The sequence below is a fragment of the Lichenostomus cassidix genome, chromosome 1Ab (genome assembly GCF_008360975.1).
Source record: "Lichenostomus cassidix isolate B80296 chromosome 1Ab, HeHo_3.0, whole genome shotgun sequence".
NCBI lineage: Eukaryota > Metazoa > Chordata > Aves > Passeriformes > Meliphagidae > Lichenostomus > Lichenostomus cassidix.
In genome coordinates this window covers 6,912,777-6,936,695 of record NC_139481.1, presented here as the reverse complement: position 1 = coordinate 6,936,695, position 23,919 = coordinate 6,912,777, and the positions used below count along the sequence as shown (strand labels likewise).

Here is a 23,919-nt window from a genome sequence, read left to right as displayed (position 1 = left end):
TTCTTCCCTCTGTCACCCTCTGAGGGCTAGGGACAAAAAAAGAAAATTGCAATCAACTTGCTTATTCTACAGAGTAAAAGTAACAGTTCAAAACTTTGTTCCATGTCTCTCTGAACCCATTCTCCTACCAAAAGTTTGCAGGGTACTGTAGCCATGGTACATCAAATAAAACAAATGGTCTGAAGAAATACTTGCCTAATTTATATCAGCAGTAGCACAACCACTGTACTCTTTATTTTTGTTTAACAACTGATCTGTGTTCTCATTTTGCTCTTTCTATGTATTCAAAATTTACAAGTAGCTGAGACCCAAACCAAGAATAACCATTCCTGCTACATCTCATCTGTTTCTACAGAACTGCCGTCTTTGGTCTTCTGAATGTTTTGTTTGAACTGAGATTGCCCCAAACAGCTTGAGCTCCAGCCAGCTGTGGCAGCCTATGCTAAGACTTGCAGAAAGGCTGGTGGAAATAGCAGTGATGTTCAAAGATCTTTTTCCAAGAACAGTGACTGTTTTTTAGGTGCCTCTTCATGGCACAAGCAAGTTTTACCACAGAAATTTATTTTTATTAATTTCTGTGTAACTTGATCCTTCAGATATTTCTTTAGAATGCTTTTGGTGTCTTTGAAAGCACGGAAACTGTTATCTCTAGTCAAAGTGCAGTTCTGAGAAAAGCTAATTTAGATGGTGTTCTACATCCCATTTGCATTACAGGCATTAATGGGAGCTGAGGCTCTGCCTTTACCAGTCTTGTTGATGTACACATGCATTGTTAACTATTGTATTTATTCCTCTCTTCTGATCTCTGCTGAATGCTAAAATACATGGCTGGATGGTGTAGGCAGAACACAGATGGAGTTCTGCCATGAGATGATACATCCCAAATACCCACTGACCCTTATGTGCCTGTAGGTAAAAATCAGCCTGAATGCTGTGGGCTATTCTTCAAAGAGCTTCCTTGACCTGCACTCTGGATCTGTGAAGGATGTAGGATGATCCCTGTTGCAGAGGTTGAGGATGATGCTCATGAACACAGTGTAAGCATGGCTAGGTGATTTCTCCCTTGCCTGTGGCAGGAGAGGAGGCATTTGGGCAACTGCACAGCCCAGAGATTGCTCAGTGCCCAGCAAGGGGAGAGCCAAGGGTTTGTGTTTTCCTCAGCACCTTGCTGTCATGATAGGAGGTGGCAGCAGCCTTGCTTACAGCTATAATATTCCTGATTTTGCAGAGCTCTGAGTGTGATTAATGTTGCACTTAAGTCATGGAGACTTGCTGCTTCAGTTATATTTACAGCACTAAGACAACTTGTTTTTAAATCACTGTATTATCAAATGGGGCAGGCTTGGCTTTTTGGGGGTTTGATTTGTACCAAGTAGAAGAAGGAAGTTTTTCACTTAAATTTCAAGTGAATTTTCTTGTGTCTGTAGATGAAAAAAAACCCCAAACCTGTATATAGATTCTAAGATGAGTAATGCTATTAAAAAACTATTTTATATAGGGCTCAAGCAGTGCTAGGGGAAGTTAAACATTGATAATGTCAACTCTAATGGTTAAACAGCAGTGGTGGGAGGAAGCCTTTTGGCTGTGGGACACTGTAGGACATGTACCTAGTTGAAAATACCAACCACTTTCTCCTCTTTGGAAATCAAATATGCTGTTCTGGCAAAATAATTCACACTTTCGCCCTTTCAAAGGCTGAAAAATACATTTGAGCAACCAAAAATTGATCCGTTTACCTATTGATCTGTGAAATTGGCATGGTAATGGAGTGCAATGTCACCTCTGACCCTCAGCATGTAAAAGTTTAATGGGAAGCTCCCTGGAAACTGCCAGTTCAGCTTGCAGTGACATCCAAGGCCACATGCTCTAGGGAGGGAGGGCAGTTTGCTGCTATGCACAATAATCTCCAAATTGGTGCCAGCTGCACTGAGTTTATTAAATCCAATTCTCCAGGGATAGCTGTGGAGGCAGAGCCAGGGGTGACGCAGCGCACAGCACTCAGAGGGAATCAGCTACCCTAAAAAATCTTCCAGGCAAATTTCCTGGAATATTTTACTGCAGCACACTGGGCCAGAGGATCCATTTATCAGAGCAATGGCACCTGATTTGCTTTTGAGTGAAAGAAAGCTATTGAGGGTTTAAATCTGCTGGTCAGAGCAGCATCCTTTGGGCTGATTTCTTACCCAGCCTGTGCAGCAGCACACACAGCAAATAAAACCATGCACAGCAAATAAATCCACCTCAGTTCAGGTGTGAGTGCTGTACCACTCCAAATACAGCTGCAGCTAAAACCTTTGCAACAGGACATTAGGAGCAGAATATATTACTTTTACTTCTCTCTGCACCCTGGGGGAAGTCACAGTTGACCCCAGCAGAGCTCCTGTCCCATGGCTGTCCAGAGCAGCATGGCACAGATAAAGGATGCTGAATTGCAAGTTTGTTTCTGCAGTGTCCAGCTCCTCCTTGGCCCCAGCCAGGACATCCAAACCCATAGACAGCTGAGCTCCATGTGTAGTGAAACATCCTGGGAAAAGCAGCCTGGTGAACAGGGAGATGCCTAGAGCAACTGCCAGGAAAAGCCAAGCACGGAGGGAGAAGGGAAAGGATTCAAAATCTCACCTCCAGCCAGCTGGAGAGCATTTGTGCTCCAAGGAAGCACAGGCTCCATCACTGTGGGATGGGAACATGGAGACTGTGGAGCCTGGGGAGTGCTGCAGCAGAGGACAAGTCTCACTCTATCCAAAACCACAAGCAACAGCCACGTTTTACAAGCCAAGCAGCTGAAACTCATCCAAAATCTCTCTGGAGCAGAGGCAGTGGGATCAAGTTCTGTACACACCAGAAAAAGAAATATTGACAATAACTGGCCATTTGGTGCTGTCTGGCTTGACAACTCCCATGTTGCTTCAGATGGCTGTAATGTAAGTAGCTGAAACCTCAGACTGTTAGATGGATATTTCAGGTCTTCTTTTGCAGCACAGTAATTTCAGAGAGTTGCTCCCAGACTCCAAACACTTTTCTTCTGCAGCAGGCAGCATTTAAAGTCAACATATAAAGGTTACTTCCCAACTCAGGCAAGGTACAATGAAGAAATAATTAGAAAACTGTTACTAAAAAGAAAAGTTTGGGATATTTGTTAATACTGCTCAATGGTACAAGATCCTGCTTGTACCTAATAACTTTTTGTTAAACGAGAATTTCTGGCACTGCATGCAAGAGTGATGGTCACTCTAAAAGGCAGTTAAGAATCCCTGGAAATAAACATTTAAATGAGTGGAAACAAAAAAAACCTCAGGATGTAAACAAAACCAACGTTTAGAACTTTCTAAAAGGTTTTGAACCTTCTAAAATGGCATATACCCAGTGTGCCTCGTATAAGAATCACTTAGAAATAACTGTATATTGATCATTTCCATGTGTGGATAACAGTATTTTATCATTTCAACAGATGCAGAAATAACTCCACGAACACTAGGACACAGTGAAATGCTTTGTCTCTTTTTCTCTTTGAAGACACCACATCCAAGCCTAAGCTTTCATTTTAAGGAGCTGCTGTACCAACTTAACAATCACGTCAGATATTAAAAGCAGATGCTTGTGAGAGGCAAGAATCCCTCAAAAAGACAATGACAGCAAACTACGCCCAGCCTCAGTTTGGGAGATATTTTTGTTGTTCCCCTCAGGGCTGTAAGTCCAACAAGTACTATTAAGCACTTCAGGCTTTTGAAAGATTTAGGGAACAGAGCAAGTTTTAACTTACCATGTTCATCAATGCCATTTTTTCACCACCTAGCATGAGGCACATAACGATGGAGTTTCAGCTAACTACTGGAAATTCTAATAAAAGGGATCTCCACTTGCAGATCAATTGCAAACACCCCAAAATGAAGATTTCACTGCTATTAACAGGAGGAGGAACACACTCATTGCCCACACAGTGCAGCAGTCAGTGCTCCACCCCTGTCCTGGGAATCTGGAAATGCTTTGGTGTCAGAGCTGGAAGCCACAGAATAAAAGCCCTCATGTTTAGCTAACTGGAAATATAAAAATACACTAGGGACCAGCTAATGCTATAAAGAAAATATAAATAAGTCTGAGTTGTTTTTAAGATAAATTCATTCAGCAAGTTCAAATTTGCCTTCAAGAGAAAATAACTACTCCTACTCTGATAATCTTATTAACAGAAACAAAACAGCATGAGGGGATTCTTCACTGATTTTTTAGGTTTTCCCATTTGTTTTCCACTAATGCAAGCATCACAAACAACAAGACAACAAGTTATTACAATATCTAGGAACACAAGGAAGGGACCAATTTGGAGCACACAACTTTTAGCAGTTTCTTGTGTGAAATCTCTTAAGGAGGTCTAGAAAAAATCCAGTAGACCTTTCAGTTGCTCCTCTGTTTCTGCCAACACATATTGCTTATCCCCACAAGAGCTCCCCACACTCAGCTGCCATGAAAGTTTAGCAAGTTGCCCCAGGATGGTGTCATTTTGAGCAGAACTGGATATGAACACAATTCAAATCCTTTCTAGGAGCCTTCTAAGCACCTAAGTGCTCACAGAGCTTTTTAGCAAACTGCAATGAAGCAACACCAAACACTTTGTCACTCATTCTCAGCAGCAGCGACATGACCCCTGGATGGACAGGAGAAATAATGTCCAAATCTCAGTTCAGAGGTCACAGCCTGCAAGGCACAAAGGCATGGAAAGGGGCAGAATAATGTGAGTGCACAGCATCTGCAGGAGGTGGGGCAGGGATATTGGAGAGCCTCAGCTATGGAAAGAGCTCACGAGGTAACCAAGAATTAACTTAGGAGACATTATTTATGAGAGTAATGGTGTTATTACATTCTTTTCATTAAACCCTCTTCCCCAACTCCACAAATTTACTCACTCTCTTCTTTGTATCAGCAGTTCCAAGTTTGTAAAGGTACAAACTCTGAAAAAATGGAAATTCCAGGTTTGTAAATGTACACCTCTGAAAAAACAGACACACTTCAGTGTTTACAACGTGTTTGATAGGACAACCACTTTATTACAAAGAACAAACAATGCTTCAAAATAAGACTAATCAACTTGTATCGTACAAAATGTCAGTTTCCTTGTAGAGGTCATTAAGTAACAGGCTGTAAGACTAAGTTCACGTCAAATTCGCTATCCTGAAATATCAGATAACAACAGTAATACTTATTATATCTTCAGAGTTTATGGCATGATCATGTGCTCTACTCCAAACTACATTCAAAGGATATTGCTATAATTACTTTGAAAACACAAAGTGTAGGTTATTGTTCACTCCATTTCCACTTTCACAAGAACATTCTGAAGATGAAGCTGTAGCAGTGTCTGCCAGAACAGACTGTCCTATACTTACACAGTCACAACCTCCCTAAGGAGTTCAGTAAACCTAGACATTTCTACAATATGGATAAGTGTAATCTGATCGATTTCAGCTTCTGTTACATGTCCTTTAGCAGTATCTGAAATAAATGGATAACACAGATTCTCAAAGAGCTGGTGTCAACAGTCTTCTAAACTTTAAAATCGAACAATCAGTATTTGCCTGATATCTAGTTGATAGGCAAACAGGTGGGATTTAGACATTATAAATACAGTTCTAAAAACAGACCACAAAATGTATTTTACAGTGTGTACCACAATTTCAGTTTAAAGTAAAACTGTGAGCAACTGAAGAGTTGCATATGATTCACTATTGAACGTCACCCAACTTGGACAAAAAAGAGAAAGTGACATCTTATGTCAAGTCAGCTGAAGAAAGCACACCAACAAGGAAATTATACTTTCATTGAAACGCCACAGTTTTACCCTTTGGTAGTCGTGACATACCCACTGAAAAAGAAATTGTGCAAAGCATGTGAAACCAAGTGCAAAAAAACTCCACCCAGACATACCCAACAGGTTTTATTCTTAAATAACAACTCTACAATCACGGCTATCAACCAACAAAATCAAAGCCACAAGTGTTTTCTCTAAAGGCTTCTTTCACAGTACTAATAAGAAAAACCAAGTTCTATTCTTCTAGTTGACAGTTCATGTGTTATGGTACTTTAGTTATCAGACAGTATTGGTAGTGAGATCCTACCTGACAAAATGGACCATTAAAACACAAATATCTTAAAGCCAGTTAACTTCAGGAAAAGTCCTATACATTCATACTATAAACACTGTTTAAAGTGAATCTGGGATATCTGTCATTGTCACAAACACATGATTTCTCTCTGGAGTCAAACCACGTGTGTTACTCCTGTGCCACAATGAACACTATTATAGCCATTTCTGGTCCCCAGCACTTTCTGGATGCTATTGTAGCAGGTGATGCATTGTGATAATTAAGGCTGTATCAGCACTTTGTTAGAACCCTGATTCTCAGGGTAGCCAAACTTGGCTATTAAATCTGCTCTGGGATACTTGAGCTGCTAAATCTCTACTTTAGTGATACTTCTCCCACCAAACCAGGCACATCATTGATTTTAGTTTATATATTTACAAATGCTCTTAAGACAAATTTAACTGGAAGAGGCAAGAAATTCTATCTTGATGTATAATCTTTTGGCATTTGGGGTAAAATTAAAGTGCAAAGTATAAACTTCATTGCACAGTAAATAATTTAGATTTTATTTTAAAATAAATCTTATTTAGGTGCCTCAATCTATTCACCTAGTGACCTTGTCCAACTCAGCCATTTTCCTCTACACTTTGGTAAACATAGTTTTATATATAGATACATAAATAGCATTTAAAATGTTTACCTTTATTTCACTACTGTGAACAAATTTTTTTTTCTTTTAGCATAGGAATGGATCAACCTATTCCCAGCAGTAATGCTTGTTGATTTTATCAGCTAGCTAGTTAATGTAAAATGATGCATAGTAAAAGGGAGATACTGAACTTGATTGGTAGAATATATTGGTAAAGCAAACAAGCACTTAAGAAGATTAACTGGAATAAATATGTCAAAAGTTGCCATATAATATGTGCAAAATTGCTTACCATGTATTCTAAACTTTGGTTAAAATTTTCAGATTGAAGTTTTACAGAAACATTATGGAAGCAACACAAGTGATTACTAACACAGGAATGAGGTAAGTTATTATTAGTGCAAAAAGCAAGCATATGCTAAAAGCAAAGCATATGGATTAAAAAAAAAAAAAAAAAAAGAGAATGAATCTCATGGAAGTTTTAATAGAAGACCAGAAAGGTCTCTTGTAAACATTGGTATTTACAAGTTTAAGATTTGTACAACTACAAAAGGATAATTCTAAGTAATAGTAGTGCATTTACAAGGAATTTACGTTTTTTGTAATAAGAGCAATGGTAAGTTTATCTTTTTCCTTTTAAATTTTCAGGGGATATCTTTTAAGATTAAGATATTTGTTACAAATAGTAGAAAAACTCATTTCTTTACAAAAAAAGTATATATTAAAATATTTATACATTTTAAGTTACTATATAATAACTGGAAATTTTTGCCTTGTACTCAGGCACCACAATGATGAATGTGGTATAGGGAACCAAAACCAAACAGAATTTGCTGTTTTCACCAATTTACCAAATCTATGCAAGATCTGAAGCAATCATGGGGACTCTACCTCAAAAACTACTGCTTGTGCCAATTGTTTTATTCATTTTCAATTTGAAACTGTGTGTTCTTTACATTTGAACTATCACTACCAAAAAGAGCTGCTGGATAGAGTGTGATCCTCCACCCCACCACCTCTGATATATTTTCTATATGATACTCATACCTGAGCAAGGCTGTATAACGCTGATGTGTCAAACGTAAAAAAGGTTATATATTTTTAAGATAAAAACAATGCAAAAATAAAGTATTTGGAGCATTTACAAATAGTACAAGAGTTACATTAAACACTACATTCGAAACTTGAGATCTATTATGTTGTTTCTACTTGGAGCCTGATGTTTTCATATCTGCAAAAAGAAGGAGACATTGTTAAATGTTTCAGAATTTCACATGGTGTACACAGTCAGACACTTTCAAATCAGTGCTGTTTCAGAGCTCTGGGATAATCATGGTCAAAACCTTTGCCAGTTGAAGGGTTCAAACAGCACTGGAATACTGAACATCATAGAAGAAAACTGCTTCATTGTTACTCCCCATCTTGGAAAAGCACTTATTAAAAACTGAGCAGTGCTGGTGCAGTCAACAGGTGGATCCCAGCCCAGCAAGGGAGGTCAGCTAACCCCACACCAGAGTCCCCTGCTGCCCAGGGGGTTGGCACTCCACCCTTCCCAACCTTCCTCCTGCTGAGCAATGCCAGCTCACAACAAAGCTAAGCCAGAAAGGGGAAGGAGTGGGATGAGAAGCTGGCAAAACTTCATGTTTTGAGACCCTGGATTGGCTTACTTGGAAGGTGAGCCAGAACTGACCAGGCTAAAACTAAACTTTATTTTCAGTGGATCCATTCCCATCCCCAAATTATCATGAACCTGTACAAATTCAAGCCCAGGAACAAGATGAGAAAACCTCTTCTGCCTGTAATACGGACTTTAAAGTGTATATGCATCACAAAAATGCACCTTACATCACCTAATGGACCTTTTTTTCTATTTAGGAGGATGAAAAGACTGAAAAAAACCCTGATTACACTGTATGTAATGTACATGATGCATGTAATTGGATCACTTCTTATTAAATTGAAAAATTAAATTTTTTGAAGCGAATCCTAGGGAAATCAGAACCACCAACCAGAATCGCATAAACCCCCCATAAGGACCAAAACAACACTTCAACAACTCCACTTGCAGTGCTGTGCTGGCTCTGGAGCCTCAATGCTCAGCTCCAGCCCCAGCCCAGTGCTGTGTGACAGTGACTTTACCTTGCAGCCACCGGACCTGTGTGGCTGGGCCATAGCCTCGCTCGTTCTTGGCCGAAATCCTGAAGACAATGGCAGGTCGGGAGCTGTAATCCACGTGGGCGTTGGAGAGCTGGGCAGCAGTCACTATACAGGAGGTTTTGAGACCACAGTATATCCTCATAAATACCAGCTGGCTTGGATTTTCTTGGAGCTGGGTGGAACGGATGGCTAAGTAGGCAGAATATTCTAAAATGTTCCCAGAGGGTGAAGCAGGAGGCTCCCAAGAAAGATGGATACAGTCCACACTCTGAAGGAAAAGAGAAGAATATGATAGTGTGTAGCTATCCATAAATATATAAACAATATAAAAATTAAAAAAACCCAAATTCCAAAGATTATCTGAACATTCTAACCTATTATTACCACTAGAGATAAGGATTTGTCTTTTGACTTTTTTTTTCAAGAAACATGGTAAGCCCCTATAGATTTAAGGATATAAGAAGAGAAATCATGGTGAAACTATCAAATGATTAAATGTATATCTAGTAGCATGATTATTAAGTCTAAAAATAATTCTTTTTAGCAAACTTCTTAAAGAATATTATATTGAGCAGAGTTAACCAAGTAAGCATTTGACACTACTTTATATGACAATTTTAAATTAAAAATAACCCCAACAAGAAACCAGGTATTACCATTAGTTCTGAGATCATGCTGGTGACCAGAATTCTATACATCAGAACTAGAATTATCTACATTTCTCACCTTGGTGATTTTGACTGTTGAAGGAGCTCCAGGAAAACCTGGAATGCATGTCTTGAATTCACTGATTTTACTGAAAGGCCCAACACCACAGCCATTAATTGCAGCAACTCTGAACCTGTACACTGTGCCTGGAAACAGATCCTGTTTCTTAAGTAATCTGTAGTCTGGTACATCTCCACCTTCCTTCTGAAAATAAAGCAATATTTGTGTTAATTTTTAAAATATGCTAAACACAATTAGCCTAAAAAATATAAGGTGGGCAGTGATAAACTGAGATTAATTAAGTTTAACTGAAACTGAAAATCTATTTAATACTGCTATACTTAAATCAGAATTTATGAAATTCCCTGAGGCACTATCTCACCTCAAAACAGCTGATCTAAGATGCAATCTGAGACTACATCTCTAGACCAAAAAGTATCCCATTTTTTCAGTCATTTAAATTAAGCTACACCTCATGGTTATTTTTACTCAGGAAAGTAAAAACAACGTAGCATTTACAACTACCTAAGTTATGATTCAGTTAACATAACCTTCTGTCCTAAAAATACTTTTATTTCAAAATCAGTTATTCCTAAAGTTAGGAGCTGCAGCTCCATGAGCAGGTAATCCAAAGGATTTTAAAGAAAAGCACTGTAAGTTAGTAACAAATAGCTTTCTGACACATTATGTGCTGCCAAACTTCCATGGTTCAAATATGCATTGATGCATCACTGATATTTACAATGGAACTATTTTCCTTCTGCATTATGTGTAAGAACCACAATCAGTGTAAACACTGCAAAAGGTACTGTGGTCTTTAAAACTAAAGACCTACAATATTTATAATGAAGTGCTTTCAAAGAAAAGTTTCTGCTACTTTGTTTCTGTCTCAAGAAGACAATTTTTGTTTCTAGTTCACTAGGACATCACTAATTTACACTTCCACTATCAAAATTGTTACACTTTTGCAAGTTTCACAGAAATAGCTTTCATGTATCAACTTACATGTATAAAACATTGTTAGAAAGATCTAAAACAAAAGCAACTACAGTTCAAGATCTAGTCTTTTTAAACAGCCTAGCCTACGTCTTAATAGTATCTTGAACAATTTTTATGCAAAAATTCTGGGAACACAGAAGAAACTGAAATATTTCAATGCTGGAACGAAACAGTATGTTAAGAAATTGTGGGATTTTCAGTTTTGAAGAATTTTTACGGCTTGAAAGTTTAGTAAGTTTAAAATTGTTTTCTAAGGCAACAAAAGAATTAGCAACAGCAAAAGAAGATATTTTGTATTATCATACCTAAACAACAAAAGAAAATTAATTCAGTTTAGGAAATAGTAAAAAGAGGTGAGAAAAATACACGAGGAATTACTGGTCATAAAATGCAAATTCTGCTACAAAAGCAGATTCTGCTACAGTATCAGAAAATTCCACATTTTGTTGCCAACTATATAAGCAACAGATTCTGAAAGAGGCATGTGCAAGTTATGTCAGAGAAGAACCAGCAGCTACCTTGCTGTTGAAGTTCAGTGTTTCCTCTGGCAGCAAGTAGAACTGGCTCACCACAGCACTGTTGTTCTTAAAAATCCCCACATCATACCAGCGGCGATCCCTGGCTTTTGGTGCTGGCCTCTGGGGAGCTCTCTAGCATTTGAAGAACACATCATGTAGATTATCCATACTCCAAAGCCATGGAAAAAAATGTTAAGCCTCTAGATTATGTACAAGACAACCCCTTTTTATACCAGAGTTACTTTCTTATGCATGTATTATTAAAATAGTGTGCAAAACCAACTGGTTCTTACACGTTTACTTAGACATTTAAAAAGCAACAGCAGGGATGTCACATCTGATATTCTAAACAGGGAGGGGAAGAAGTTTAAAGCTGTAGAACTAGGTGTCTGTAGCAGCTTGTAGTTGTGAGTTAATTGCTCTCAGAGGTCAAGAAGTTTCCCAAGGAGGGGGTTTCACCCCTGGGGTTCAGCTGTCCTTCAGCCCCACACATGCTCTTTGCCAGGCACTGCAGGACTCCCTGCAGCTGAGAACAGCTCTCTGCTGGGCTGTGGGGCAGTGGGCATGGAGGGAGTGCACTCTGCTCCTGACTGACCCAGAAACACAGAGGGGCTTTCTTGCTGCTCTCCAGGCACCAGGGAGGGCACTTGCCCAGGCAGTGTGCCCAGCACAGACAGGCCAGGATCTGCTAGCATGGAAATGGGCAGGAGCTGCAGCTGCTCTTGGCAAAAGAACCCCAACCCTCTGGCAGCAGCTGCTTCTCCCCATCCTTAGCTCCTCGCTTTTGGTGGCAACAGTGGCACCTTGGGTTTGTGTTTTAAGTTGTAAGCAGGTGAAATAGGAAGCATTTACTTTTTCAGGCAGTATTTACAGCTTGCATAGTCAGTCCCCATCTCCTCTAGGGAAAAACATCAAGATGTCAGTTAAGTTACGTTTCAAATCTATAGAATCAGCAGCTAACACTAGTCTGATCTAATACACACTTCATTTTAAATTCAGTTGTGCATACAGAATAACTTCTTACATTTGCACATCATGCAGCAGAGAGACCATTCCACTGTGCCAGTTGATAAAAAGGATTTAACAGCTGAAACACGTACTTGGATCTCCTCCCAACTACACAACTGCTACTCAGACTCACATCAAACCCACACAATGCAATTAGTTTTACAACAGAAATGTTTACCCCTATATTATTCACTTCAAGCTCAAAATACACATTGCTTTTCTTTCAGAAATATAATTATATGAAAACAGAAGAGCCCTCAGAACTAATCAACAGAACAACAGGCAGAGCAATTTGATAATACTTTTTCAGACTTACAGAGGAGTGTGAATCATTTGTCTGTCCAGTATTGACCCTTGTTGAAGGTGTGACATGAGCATTTTCAGCAGCTAAAAACAAAAAGGCAAATTTAAAAAATGTAAGCAATAGAAAAAATTTAACACAAAACCCAGAGTATGACAGTTGACCTCAATAGCCATTTACAAGGATTTGTTGCACAAGAACATCTCAGACTCCTTTTGCATGCAGTTCTATTTATAACACAAACTAATTTTGGCTTCTGCCATATTCACAGAACAATTCTGAGAGTCTGGCATTGGAGGCTGCTACAGATAATACAAACAGAAGGCAGGACTCAGAAAATCCTAAAAAGTGACAGGATTACGAAATTGATATAAAATAATTGCGAACAAATAATCTAAATACCAGACTGAGGCACATACTGGGGACATTGTATGAATAGTCTAAGTGTGAAATCTTAATTTGATTGCATTGTTTCTGACATCAATAGAGTCTGAATTCTGAACATAAGCAGTAAATCTGTAAACAATCTTAACAAATGGGAACAGAGCATTCATAAAGTTTAAAATGAAATCTTAAAAGGAAGAGATTCAGCACATGAGTAACACAAGGGAATATTAGTGTTCTATGCTTGTGTTTCTGGGTTTTGTTTCTAAAATACAATACTTTGGTAAAAATTACACACTACACACAACATCAATATGAGAATACAGTTCTTTAGTTCACAGTCAAAACCATAACAAGCACAGCCTGTTGATATTTGTCAAAAACAAAACTTGAAAAACTACCCATTTGTTTATTTTCTGCATTGCTGCTTATTTGGGATATTTCCAGCAGACCATGAAGAGGTCAGCATGTTTGACTAGCAGTGAGCTGGCCACATTAACTGGCCATATTTATTACAGAGGTCAGTTGCTCAAAATCAAAACCATTAAAGGTCACTATTTTAGTCTTTTGCTGACTAAATAGACAATAATTGAATGAAAGCAAATGTGCAATAGGCACCAAAACAAGCTACCATTGATGTTTAGAAAATGGACCTCTGCATAAATGAAGATTTTAAGGGACTTTGCACATATAGGAAACACAGTGATTTACAAATGTATAGAAGGAACTCCTGATTTTAAAAGATGGATAAATCCTAGCAGAGATCATCCAGGCTGCACAAAGTGTTCAATGCCCAAAGCCCTATCCACATCCCAGGTACCACTCAAGACAGGAATCCCACTACACTAGAGGAACTCTGATGGCCTTAGATATATATGGCTCAAAATACAGTATGTGAAACACATTTCAAACCTTCAGATTTTGAATTGAATGCTGTTAGTGAAGTTTCATCTTTAACAACTGCCCCATTTGTACTTGATGATTCAGTTTTAACAGCCTGCTGGGTTACCATAGTTTGTGTGCTGGAGACAGTACTGGATACAGAAGCATCAGGATTTACACTTTGTTTGTCCAAGTCATGTAATTCACCTACATTTGCTGATGTCTGAGCACCTTAAAAAAAAAAAAAGAAATATTAACCAGAATTCAATGTTGATAACACAACAAATCTCAACTTGATATAATGGGATTTAGTTTTATACAAAGCCTGAGTTTGGCTCAGAATTAAATTAGAACAGATCTGATTATATGGATTGCTAATGCTTTCTTTAGGTATATAACTTAACAGAAGTCTGTCTGCACAGTCATAAACAGATGTATGAAAACAGTTATTTTAAGCTTGCTGGTTTTTATGTATTTGGTCACAAAAAATTAATTTGGGGAAAAAAACCCACTAAACTAAAGCACTCCCACAAATCAGTATCACAGATTTGTAACAATCAATTTAAGATTAACCCCTGTAGAAGTCTGTTTCTCACTTAGCAGTAAGAACCAAAATTTCCACATCTAATTAAATTACGCTGAGAAGAAAATAAAAATCTGACTACCTATAAAATATACTGAAGCCAAATATAAACAAATCAGGTGATTAAGCCTGGATTCACTACACAGAACTTCAGGCACTTCAGTGAAATGCCTAAATCAGAGCCTTGTCATCTTTTATTTCTTCTACAGAGAGAAACATGCTTTTCTCTACACTGCCTGAAATTTTACAGCAGCCAACAGCTTTTCACTGTTAACAGACAGATGCAGTGTCAGAGTTTGGAGGCACTGTCATCATAATGTTGTAAAATGTTATTTATCTCTTTTCATTTGATGCTAAAAATGGCTGTTTATGCTTAAAGAGTAACATCTGCCATCACAATAATGACTATATTGAGAATTTCCTGTGCCTTGCAACACCTCAAAAACTTAAGATTTCAATTTTCCTTGTATCTTCTAAAAATACATTCAGCATTAACTAACACAAGTTGGGTTTTTTAAACTACAAAGGACTCTAAAATAATTTAAAATTACAAGACAGAAAATCTTATGTTTTTGAGATGAATTTTAACTCTCACTTTTTAGTTAATTTTTTTCTATAGTCATCTTACTTGAAGTACAAACAGGCAAAAGAGAAGGGGCATTTGATTCTTTGAATCCTGCAGCATCTGCATGGTTTTTCGAAGTCTCTTGTGTAACTTTGTTTTCAGGTGCTGCAACCTTTTCTTTTCCTTCTACTTTTGAGCTGGATGAAAGGGAAACTTGGACCTAACCAAAACAACACATTGGTTAATATTAAACTGCAAAGTTCAGAGATTTCAGTTGCAAACATGACATGACAATGTTTGTTCATAAACAACAAACTAAACTCCTCCAACAATTCCCCCTAGGACGTTAAATTAGAACAAGAAATCAACCCCTCAACCCACCTAACCTTAGCCACTATAAAACAAAGACTCAAGCACTGAGTTGACTTGGAAGTGTCCCTGACACACACTAAATTTTATCATTACATGGAAGGTCATTGCTGTGCACATTTATTCTGCTGGGGGGACTTTAGGGGATGGGGAAACTCACAATTACAGAGGCTTTCAACCTTTGTTTTCCTGACATGTACTTGAGATATTTCTACTCAGTGAAATTTATAGTATTTCTACATGTGTTTTCTCCAGGAAGACACTATGGATCCCAAACAGATCTAAGACTTTACACAATTAAGAAAAGGTTCAAAGTGCTAAAAATGGGATCCTTTAGCCAGAGCTTGTCCTCTCTCTTTCTGTTAAATTGACAAAACAGTGGAACATGTACAGCTGCACAACCAGACAAATAATAATTGGATTTAACCTGCTGTAGGAACCTACAAGTAAGCAGAGTAGCATAAAACTAAACTAGACTAACAAAGAGGGAATATGTCATATTCTTTTTGCTTCCCTCATTAATGTCACCAACATTTTGAGGGTGAATAGTATTCCTAATGGTGTCAGGCTGCCAGCTAGCATTTTGGAAGAAAATACAGTTGCAATTCCTTTGTGCATTAACAAGAAGAGGACTTGAAAGAATGTCTGTCAATCATAAAAATAAAAAGTGTGTAAGAAAACAGACACAACTACTTCAGCAGGTGTCATTTTGCTTCATTTGGGTTTTTTTTTTCTAAGACCTAAAAAGTATGCAAGGAGTTTTAAAATTCAGAAAGTGTTCTGTCAGTTCACTACCTTCATACACTGCTTTGACACTTATGAATTTTTGAGTTTCCACTTACATTATTAGGAATGAGATTATTTGTTTGGCTGGGATGATCCACCTTCATTTCTGGATAAGGGACACTAGGCAATGATTGTGAACTTTGATGTAGAGAAGAGCCACCTTGCAGGTTAAAAAAAAAAGGCAAATTCCCATCAGTTATGTAAAACTTAATATTAGGATGGTTGAAACCCATTTCAGTAAGGAAGAGGGAGACCAAAGTTGCCTGAAGGAAAACTTTGGTGTAAGTCTGAAATTAAACTGTACCGCCAGTCAGATAAAATCCCTTCCTCACTGTTTCCTTTCCCAAATTGTGCCCAGCATTCTACAAATACCTTTATAATTCAGACAGCTGGCCAAAACCAACAGAAACAAGTGAAAGGGGAGTTTTCCATAATTATGATGCAGGCATTTGGGGAATAACCAAAGAACCATGGTCCCTCTCTCACAGAATGGTTCTTTAAAGAACAAATTCATTTGTTACTTATGCAACCCTCTAGCCTGCCTGTGCACAAACATTAGTGTGATGTGATCTGTTCAGTTCACTACCTTGTGAGCTCAGCACTGATGTCTCAGGACTGCCAGTACCAGGAGCTCCAGCCACTGGTGGCACTGGTGGGTCAGCATGTAATTGAAGAAGATATCCTTCAACTGTAGGTACCTCATCCCACTTCAGTTGAAAAGAGTTGGTTGTAGCTCTAATCAGCTGTACCTGTGATGGTGCTAGAGGTCTCTCTACATAAACCAATAAAACACAGATGGCATGTTAGAAATTGCCCTCCCTTACCAGTTTATTAAATTCTGCATATTGCAAGTACAATCAGTAGCTCCTTTTTCACTGATGTACAATGTGTATCAGATTCAACAAGAAACCACTGCCAAAGGTGGCAAGTCAAGTCAGAGAATTACAAAGTGTCTTTTTAAAGTGCCCAAAAATGCTCCAGTTTTGACGTTTTGTTTTTAATGCCTCTTCTGCTGCCACTAGGTCCTTGGGTTGTTGCTATATCATTGCAGAGATAACAGTGATAAAAGATCCTTGTACTTCCCTAAAAGCTATTAATGAGTGATTAGTGCTCCAGAATTCCCTTCATTCTCAGCAACAATTTGGTCCCTTGTCAGATTCAAAAGTATCTTTTTGCAGTCCAACAGATGAGGAAGAAGCAGCAGTCATGATCCCAAGAGAAGGAGGGGTTTGGTAAAAAAGAATAAGTAGTAGCAGAAAAGATCACTAAAAACAGAAGCCAGGAATCCTGAGTTTAGGCAAAACAGACTTTAGCATGTTGTATCAACTGACTATGGCATGCAGTGCAGAATTTATCCACAAAGTTCTTTCAGAGGCTTTAAACAAGCCTTCCTAATTTTTTCCCTTTAAGTAATAGCTGTATCCTTTACACAACAGCAGTGAAGCATGATTTTAAAACAATCTTTAAACTGTAAATAAACTTCAAGTTTTCTACAGCTTTAATGTTCTGATCATCAACCATGCAAGCTTTCCATATGTTAATGAAACACAAAACATAGCACAAGTCTCTTATTTATTTCTGACTCACCAGTATCAAGGTACCAAAGATCTTTGCAGCAAACTTGATTGTTCCAAGCTTTTCTGTAACCATCTCTACCACTCCAGATATACAGACGAGTGCCAACAGCTACAGCACAGTGTCCTGCTCTTGGCCCTGGTAACAAGTTACTTTTGTCCTCCTGGCAATCTGAGATCAGACCTATCCATTCTGTGGTATCTAGTAAATGAAACTCAAAGCATTTAGTTTCTGGATGTTTTTCCAAAACAAGAAATAAAGCTGTTAACACACTTAACTGCTCAGAAAAAAAAAATCACCTCTGTTTTCATAGACAACTGCATTTAAAATTGAAATATTACAAAGAGAAGGTAATTTTCCAATTAGTGTACAAGATAAAGTCAATTAATACAGGACAAATTTTCTGACCTCTGATTATCTTTCTCAGGTAAGTAGATCAGAAGTTGAGGATTCAGGGAATAGTACTACCATGCTTAGAAAAACCTTATTTCACGATCTGTCTCTTGTGATCTTCTATAAATGAGTAAGTATTTACATTACTTTAGTATTAAAGTCATATTAACAAAGATTTGCAGAAGCAAACCTGCTGAATCTTCAAAGAAAAATAATAAATAAAATATTACTTTTCAAGTGAGGTGCAAAAAACTGTCAACTTCTTTAGTCAGTCAGGATTACAACTATGTATCCTAAACTTTTCTCAGGGTCTTCAAAATAGTTACTCTGTTAAGCATCAAGAATTCAAAATGCCCACTCCCAGAGAGGCAGAAACACTAACCCAAATTAAGGTAACAAAATGAACCAGTGCATTTCCATTCACCATCAGGAGCAGAAATTTCACCTCCTGCTGACTGTGGAACCCATCCACCAAAAACATACATTCTGAAATACAGGAAAAGAGGGAAGAGGGAAAAAGATAAGAAAAGCCAATTAACATCCAGATCTGCTGCATGTGCTCTCTCAAACCAGGACAAAACAGAAAATTCTCAGTGTTTTACAGTTTTGGTTCACAGCAAATTTTATTTGTATCTACTCTCTTTATGAAGTACTGTTGCAGACATCTACCTTCTGAAATTTTTGAGTAAATTAACTGATTGAAAACCAACCAACAAAAAATTCCAGAAACTCCTCAAACAACGTCCTAGAAACAGAAGTTGATACTGTAATGTTTAGTAAACCATCAAACTGCTAATACTCTCCAAACATCATATGTGTACAACAGAATTTCTACAATCCTTTACTGCAGACCCCTCAATAAGTCATGCTAAAATAAGATGACTGACATCTAACTAATATATTAAAATTTAAAAATATAATGCAGGCTACAAACTACCAACATTTTAAGTAAATAATAGAAAGCTAAGCTGTTGGGTCAGAGTAAAGTTTTCATATTTCTTTACCCGCTTGCCTCTTTCTCCTCATGCCAGCTTGTAAATTGATACAAAATGGACCGAAACCCATGTTTAAAAATCCATTTTACCAATGCCACATGCCAAAACAAACCATATTGGCAAGAAGCAGAGCAATGAGGGACAGACTACAGAAAAAGTGGGGAATAGTTTTGCCTGGAACTAGTTTTACTCTTTGAGAGGTTTCTTTGCACAGCCAGCTCATCTCTGTCTCACACAGAGGTACTCAGACTCACTCCTGACAGAGCTGAGGTTGCCTCAGGATGCACAAAGGTGCTCTAAGAAGCCCAGAAAACTGCTGGTGGGTTGGGCAGATGGTGCTGCTGGATGGAAACACTGACAGTTTGATACCCTAAAGTTAACAGTGGTACTGAAATAGCAGCAGAAAACTACAGGGCTGATGGTCATACTGAGCAGTAGTGGATAAGCATCATCATTCTCCTACTAGGTGTACCTTTCTAGAGTTGAGCTTTTAACAACAGACATACTTGTTTCCTATTACATTGGCCGTATGGAGACTGCGAGGCAGTGGGACTGTCCCTTTGGTTTCTGGTCTTGACCAGGTCATGGTTTCTAAAAAGAAAACAAAGAGAATAAAATATTCAAAAAAATCTTGTTATTACATATTTCACTACCTGGATTTTAGGAGGGAAGAAAGCTCTAGCATTCAGCAAAATAAAATTTCAACTTTTTAAGATAGCTACTTTAAGAAAGAATGTGCAATAACTTCTACAAAATCATAGGAGATACTGACAAACTAACTCTTTATCAAAAACATGTTATGGTTTCATTATGGTTTTTCAGCTTTGTTTCTTTAGAGTGCTTTAAAGACTATGACAACCATCTCACACTGTACCCATAATCAGTGAGGATAATATATGCAAACAATGCTGTATCTATTTAATTCCAAATACTACAAAAAGTTAACATTATGGTGTAAGTCTCAATAATATGTGCACCACAGCATGCCATTAACCATTCCAGACTAATTTTTCCCCTCAGCCAGCAAGCACTGACTTCTGCTAGCAAACCAACTCACCTATGTCAAGCTCCCAGAGATCATTAAGCCGACAGCCACACATCCCTCCAAAAATATACATCTTTGGGCTTCCCACATCTTTTCTGCAGTACACAATGGCAGTGTGAGATTCTCGGGGAGATGGCAAGATTCCTTTGGTCACAGGAATGCTCCAGCCGACCACACCAGACCCATGTTGCAGCTCCAGTTCATAGAAATCATTTAAATATCTAGGGTATTATTGTCAAAGTATGAAAAACTCACTCATAAGCATGATGACAAGTGCGCTTTAAACCCTGACCACTTCCAAGTATTACAGACTTCTGTCTTGGGAGGGTGTAGAGTTTTAAACTCTCAAAACATTTGATGCATTGTGGACAGTACCAAATCTGGATTTAAACGGATTTAAAACAAAAAAAATTAACAGTTATAACTTGTTGCCTCTAAGAAAACACACTCTCATATTTGCTACACTGTATTACATGAAAGCAACATTCAACATTGCTAAACAACATTCCTTGCAAAAATTGCTACATATGGACACTTGCAATAAACTGCAAAGTTGTGAGAAATACATGATGACAAGAGATGTTAGAGATTAATTTCTGCAACTCTAAGGCAACAAATGTGAGAAGAAGCTGTTTGTTTACTTGTGTCTTCAGGCTGACCAATAGATAATTAGCCATTTGTTGCTGATTCTATCAGCAAGTTATTTTTAGATAATGGTCTTTGAATCTTGGCATTCACACCAGCTATCTCTTGTTTACTGAGCTTGAAATTGCCAGTTTATGGCTCAGTGGATATAAGTGCTCTGAACTGCAGGTGAGTGTGGATATAAAACTTCGGCATTACAGCACAGTTTGCTGACAATAGAGGCAACTTCAGCTGCTATTGTAAAAAATTTCCAGATGAATTCATAACTGTTTGTCACAGCAATACAGAAGAAACATCCATCACGAATCACCTGATGACTCATGAGACTTCACTGATTGAGGTAATTCTAACAACAAGCCATTCTTAAATACATCCCCCAAAATACTAGGAAAAATACCAAAGCCCACTCAGGTTTCCCTACAAAAGTGTCAGAGCTGTCAGTCAGTGTTCCATATTGTGGGATTAGCAGAAGGAATACTTAAGCTTCTTCACATGTAACCCCTTCACTGCACAAACAATCCAACTCTGAGTACTTGGTATGCACGACAGCCTGCCTAGAATGCTTCTTTTCAAAGCTAGTCATTTGTTTTTAGAGCCATTAAAGTCAAAGACAAATCAGCGTACCTGGGAACGTTATTATTTGAATCTTCACTTTCATTTGCCAGGCCACCAAATAAATAGCACTTGTTACCATATAAAGAAAAGCTGTGGCCAAGCCGAGGACAGGGTGGTGATCCATTTGAAGGAGCTTGAGGTTTCACTTTTTTCCAGAGCCATCGACTTGCCTTGAAGACAAGAAAAATATATTCAGAAATAATTTCATGTATAGTCAGTCATAACAAATAGAATTAATATAATATTAGCACTCGTACATGTTCTGAATTATTTTTAAGGGAATGTTGGGCTTTCCTTAGGTCATATATTAAAAGGGACGTGTAAGGGCTAACCTAAATAAAATATAAAATATTTTATACTTTATTTAGACTAGATTGAAGTCTCTGTTTCAAAGTTATTTAGAATAAACTTTAGATTCTGAAGGCAGAGAAAATCTTTCTGAAGAAGAGCAAAACTCATCTAACTTTCCTCTGCAGTTGGTAAAATAAAATGTGTTTGTTCATAAGAAAGTAAATAGAGTAGTCCCAAAAATCAAAACATATTCATACATTTCCTACCTGCAATTCATATAAATCATTGCTATATCTTCCATATTCAACCATTCCTCCAAAAACTAGTATTCTGGTACCATCACAAACAAATCCATGTGCTGCACAGCCTGGAGGAATATCTCCCCTTACAGCAGGAAGGAACCACTGATTTGTCACTACAGTAGGAAAAAAAAAAAAATTTCAAACTTTAAAATGTGTTTTTTTAAACTCCTCTGCTTTCTAAAGAATTAACATTTACCTGCAGATAACTGTGAATGGGCTATTTGCTTCACACAACGTTTTAAATGAATTATTATTTTTTTAACAAAAAGAAAAGCAAGCACCTCTATCAAACCAATGTTACTCAGTGTATGAATGAGCCCATGAGGTCACTGTAACTAAGTCAGTCATGAAGGGTCACCCAGCAATTTAATAGACTTGCCAAGAATAGAGGCTAATGAGGAACACAAGTGCAGTTCCACACAAAAGAGATAACCATGCTAACTCAGAAGGAGCTAGCCCTAGAAACAGAATTATTAGAGCTACAGCAGCATGGCAATGTGCCTGGACTTAATAGCCCTATTCAAAAACTAATTACACTGTTCTGGGACCCATTTTAATATCCACAGAGCGCTGCACTGATACGTGGGAGAGGAGAGGCACAGAGTCAAGAAAAAGCAACTGAGACTGTCTGATCCAGCAGTGTTTAAACTGTTCTGGAATTTCAGAATTACAGGGGACAATGTCTTCTTTTTCCTACACGTTTTTATGAGCACGACGAGGAGAAGTATGAAATGAGAAGCTTCCAGTGAATGTTGCTGCAGGGGGTGAAGATGCTCTCACTGTGTGCCAGCTCCTCCAAAATCATCACATGCATTGCAAGGGCCAGGGATGACATCCCACACTGGGCCAGCCCAGGTCACAATCCTGCAGCTTAAACCCCAGAGAAAAAAAAGGTCAGTTTGGGCCAAACACTCATCCAGAAAGTGGAACAACTGAGTCATGATCCTTTTTGTCACTGCTGCAAAGGGGAAACACCATAAGCAGAAAGTGTGGGCAGAAAAAAAGCCAAAGTCATGGTAAGACTCACTCAAAAGGCACCCATCAGAAGTTCTGTTCTGACAGCGTAACTTGTGCTAAGCTTTCTTTGGATTACTTGTTGCAACAGCAAGGTTAAGAGATTTTTTTTTCCTTCTCCCCGCAAAAATGTGATTTAAGCATAGAAGATCTCTAAGCTATCAGAGAAAAATCCACCTGGAAAAACCTCAGGCAGCCAACACTGGCTGTCAGAGAAGCACAGATCAGCCACTGAACTCTCCCGTCTCGGCCCAAGCCCTGAAATCACATGCAAGTTTTCCAGCCTCATCCAGCATTCCTCACAGCAACTATTTATGCGTCTAATCTTTCACAAATAAAATCGGTCTCGGGCCGCTTCCTGTTTGGGAAGGCTCCCGATGCCAACACGTCCACTTTTCCAAACACATTCCCGTTCCAGCGCGCTCAGCCGACAGCGGCAAGGAGGGAATCTGGACACTCCGGACTCATCCCGCCCGCCGCCATTCACCGCGACCTGCCGGGCAGAGAGCCTCCGCACACCGAAAGCACCTCAGACGGGAGACACACCAGCAGATCTCCCCTTTTTCCCAAAAAAGGACCACGAACCCGCAGCACCCCAGCGCTACCGCAGGGCACACCGCCGGCCCAGGCGCGTTCCCCGCCCCGCCATTTCGGCTGCGGGCAGCTCCTCACAGCCCGCCCGCCCCCTCAGCCGAGCCTCCCGCGGGCAGCGCCGGGCACAGCGGGAGGCCCGAGGGATCCCCGGCGCCGTGCGGAGCCCGGAGCCACCGGCGGCCGCAGCCGGGACGGGACGGGACGGCCCCGCCGCTGTACCCCCCGCCCCGCCCGCCCCGCGGCGCGGCCCCGCCCCGCGCACCCGTGTTGTAGACGTGCAGCTCGTCGGCGATGCCCTCGTTGCCGCCGCCGAAGATGATGAGCAGCTCTCGGATGGCGACCGCGCGGTGCCCGTGGCGGGAGCGCGGCACCGGCCCCGTGAAGGAGGACACCCGCCTCCAGCTCAGCCCGGCGGCGGCCGCCGCCATCTCAGCGCCGCTCCCACAACGCACCGCGCGGCCGGGGCA

The 23,919-nt window shown here is 39.2% G+C and overlaps 1 protein-coding gene across 3 annotated transcripts; it reads right to left on the bottom strand.

Moving 5' to 3' along the window:
* Window positions 1-5,018: 5,018 nt before the first annotated feature.
* On the bottom strand, window positions 5,019-23,918 carry HCFC2 (host cell factor C2). 3 transcript variants are annotated; one of them, XM_085049634.1, is made up of 16 exons: window positions 23,715-23,918; window positions 21,809-21,957; window positions 21,261-21,421; window positions 20,004-20,212; window positions 19,453-19,537; window positions 18,334-18,437; window positions 17,571-17,759; window positions 16,570-16,755; window positions 16,040-16,143; window positions 14,892-15,048; window positions 13,711-13,911; window positions 12,430-12,500; window positions 11,106-11,237; window positions 9,607-9,792; window positions 8,863-9,148; window positions 5,019-7,954 (listed from the first exon to the last, which is right to left on the bottom strand). In XM_085049634.1, exons 1-16 carry the CDS (start codon window positions 23,878-23,880, stop codon window positions 7,929-7,931), a joined length of 2,412 nt encoding a protein of 803 aa, XP_084905760.1. In that variant the 5' UTR covers window positions 23,881-23,918; the 3' UTR covers window positions 5,019-7,928. The 3 variants fall into 3 exon arrangements, with proteins under 3 accessions (XP_084905760.1, XP_084905761.1, XP_084905762.1); XM_085049635.1 differs by having other exon boundaries at window positions 9,607-9,789; XM_085049636.1 differs by lacking the exon at window positions 23,715-23,918 and adding an exon at window positions 23,387-23,641.
* Between the last annotated feature and the right edge of the window lies 1 nt (window position 23,919).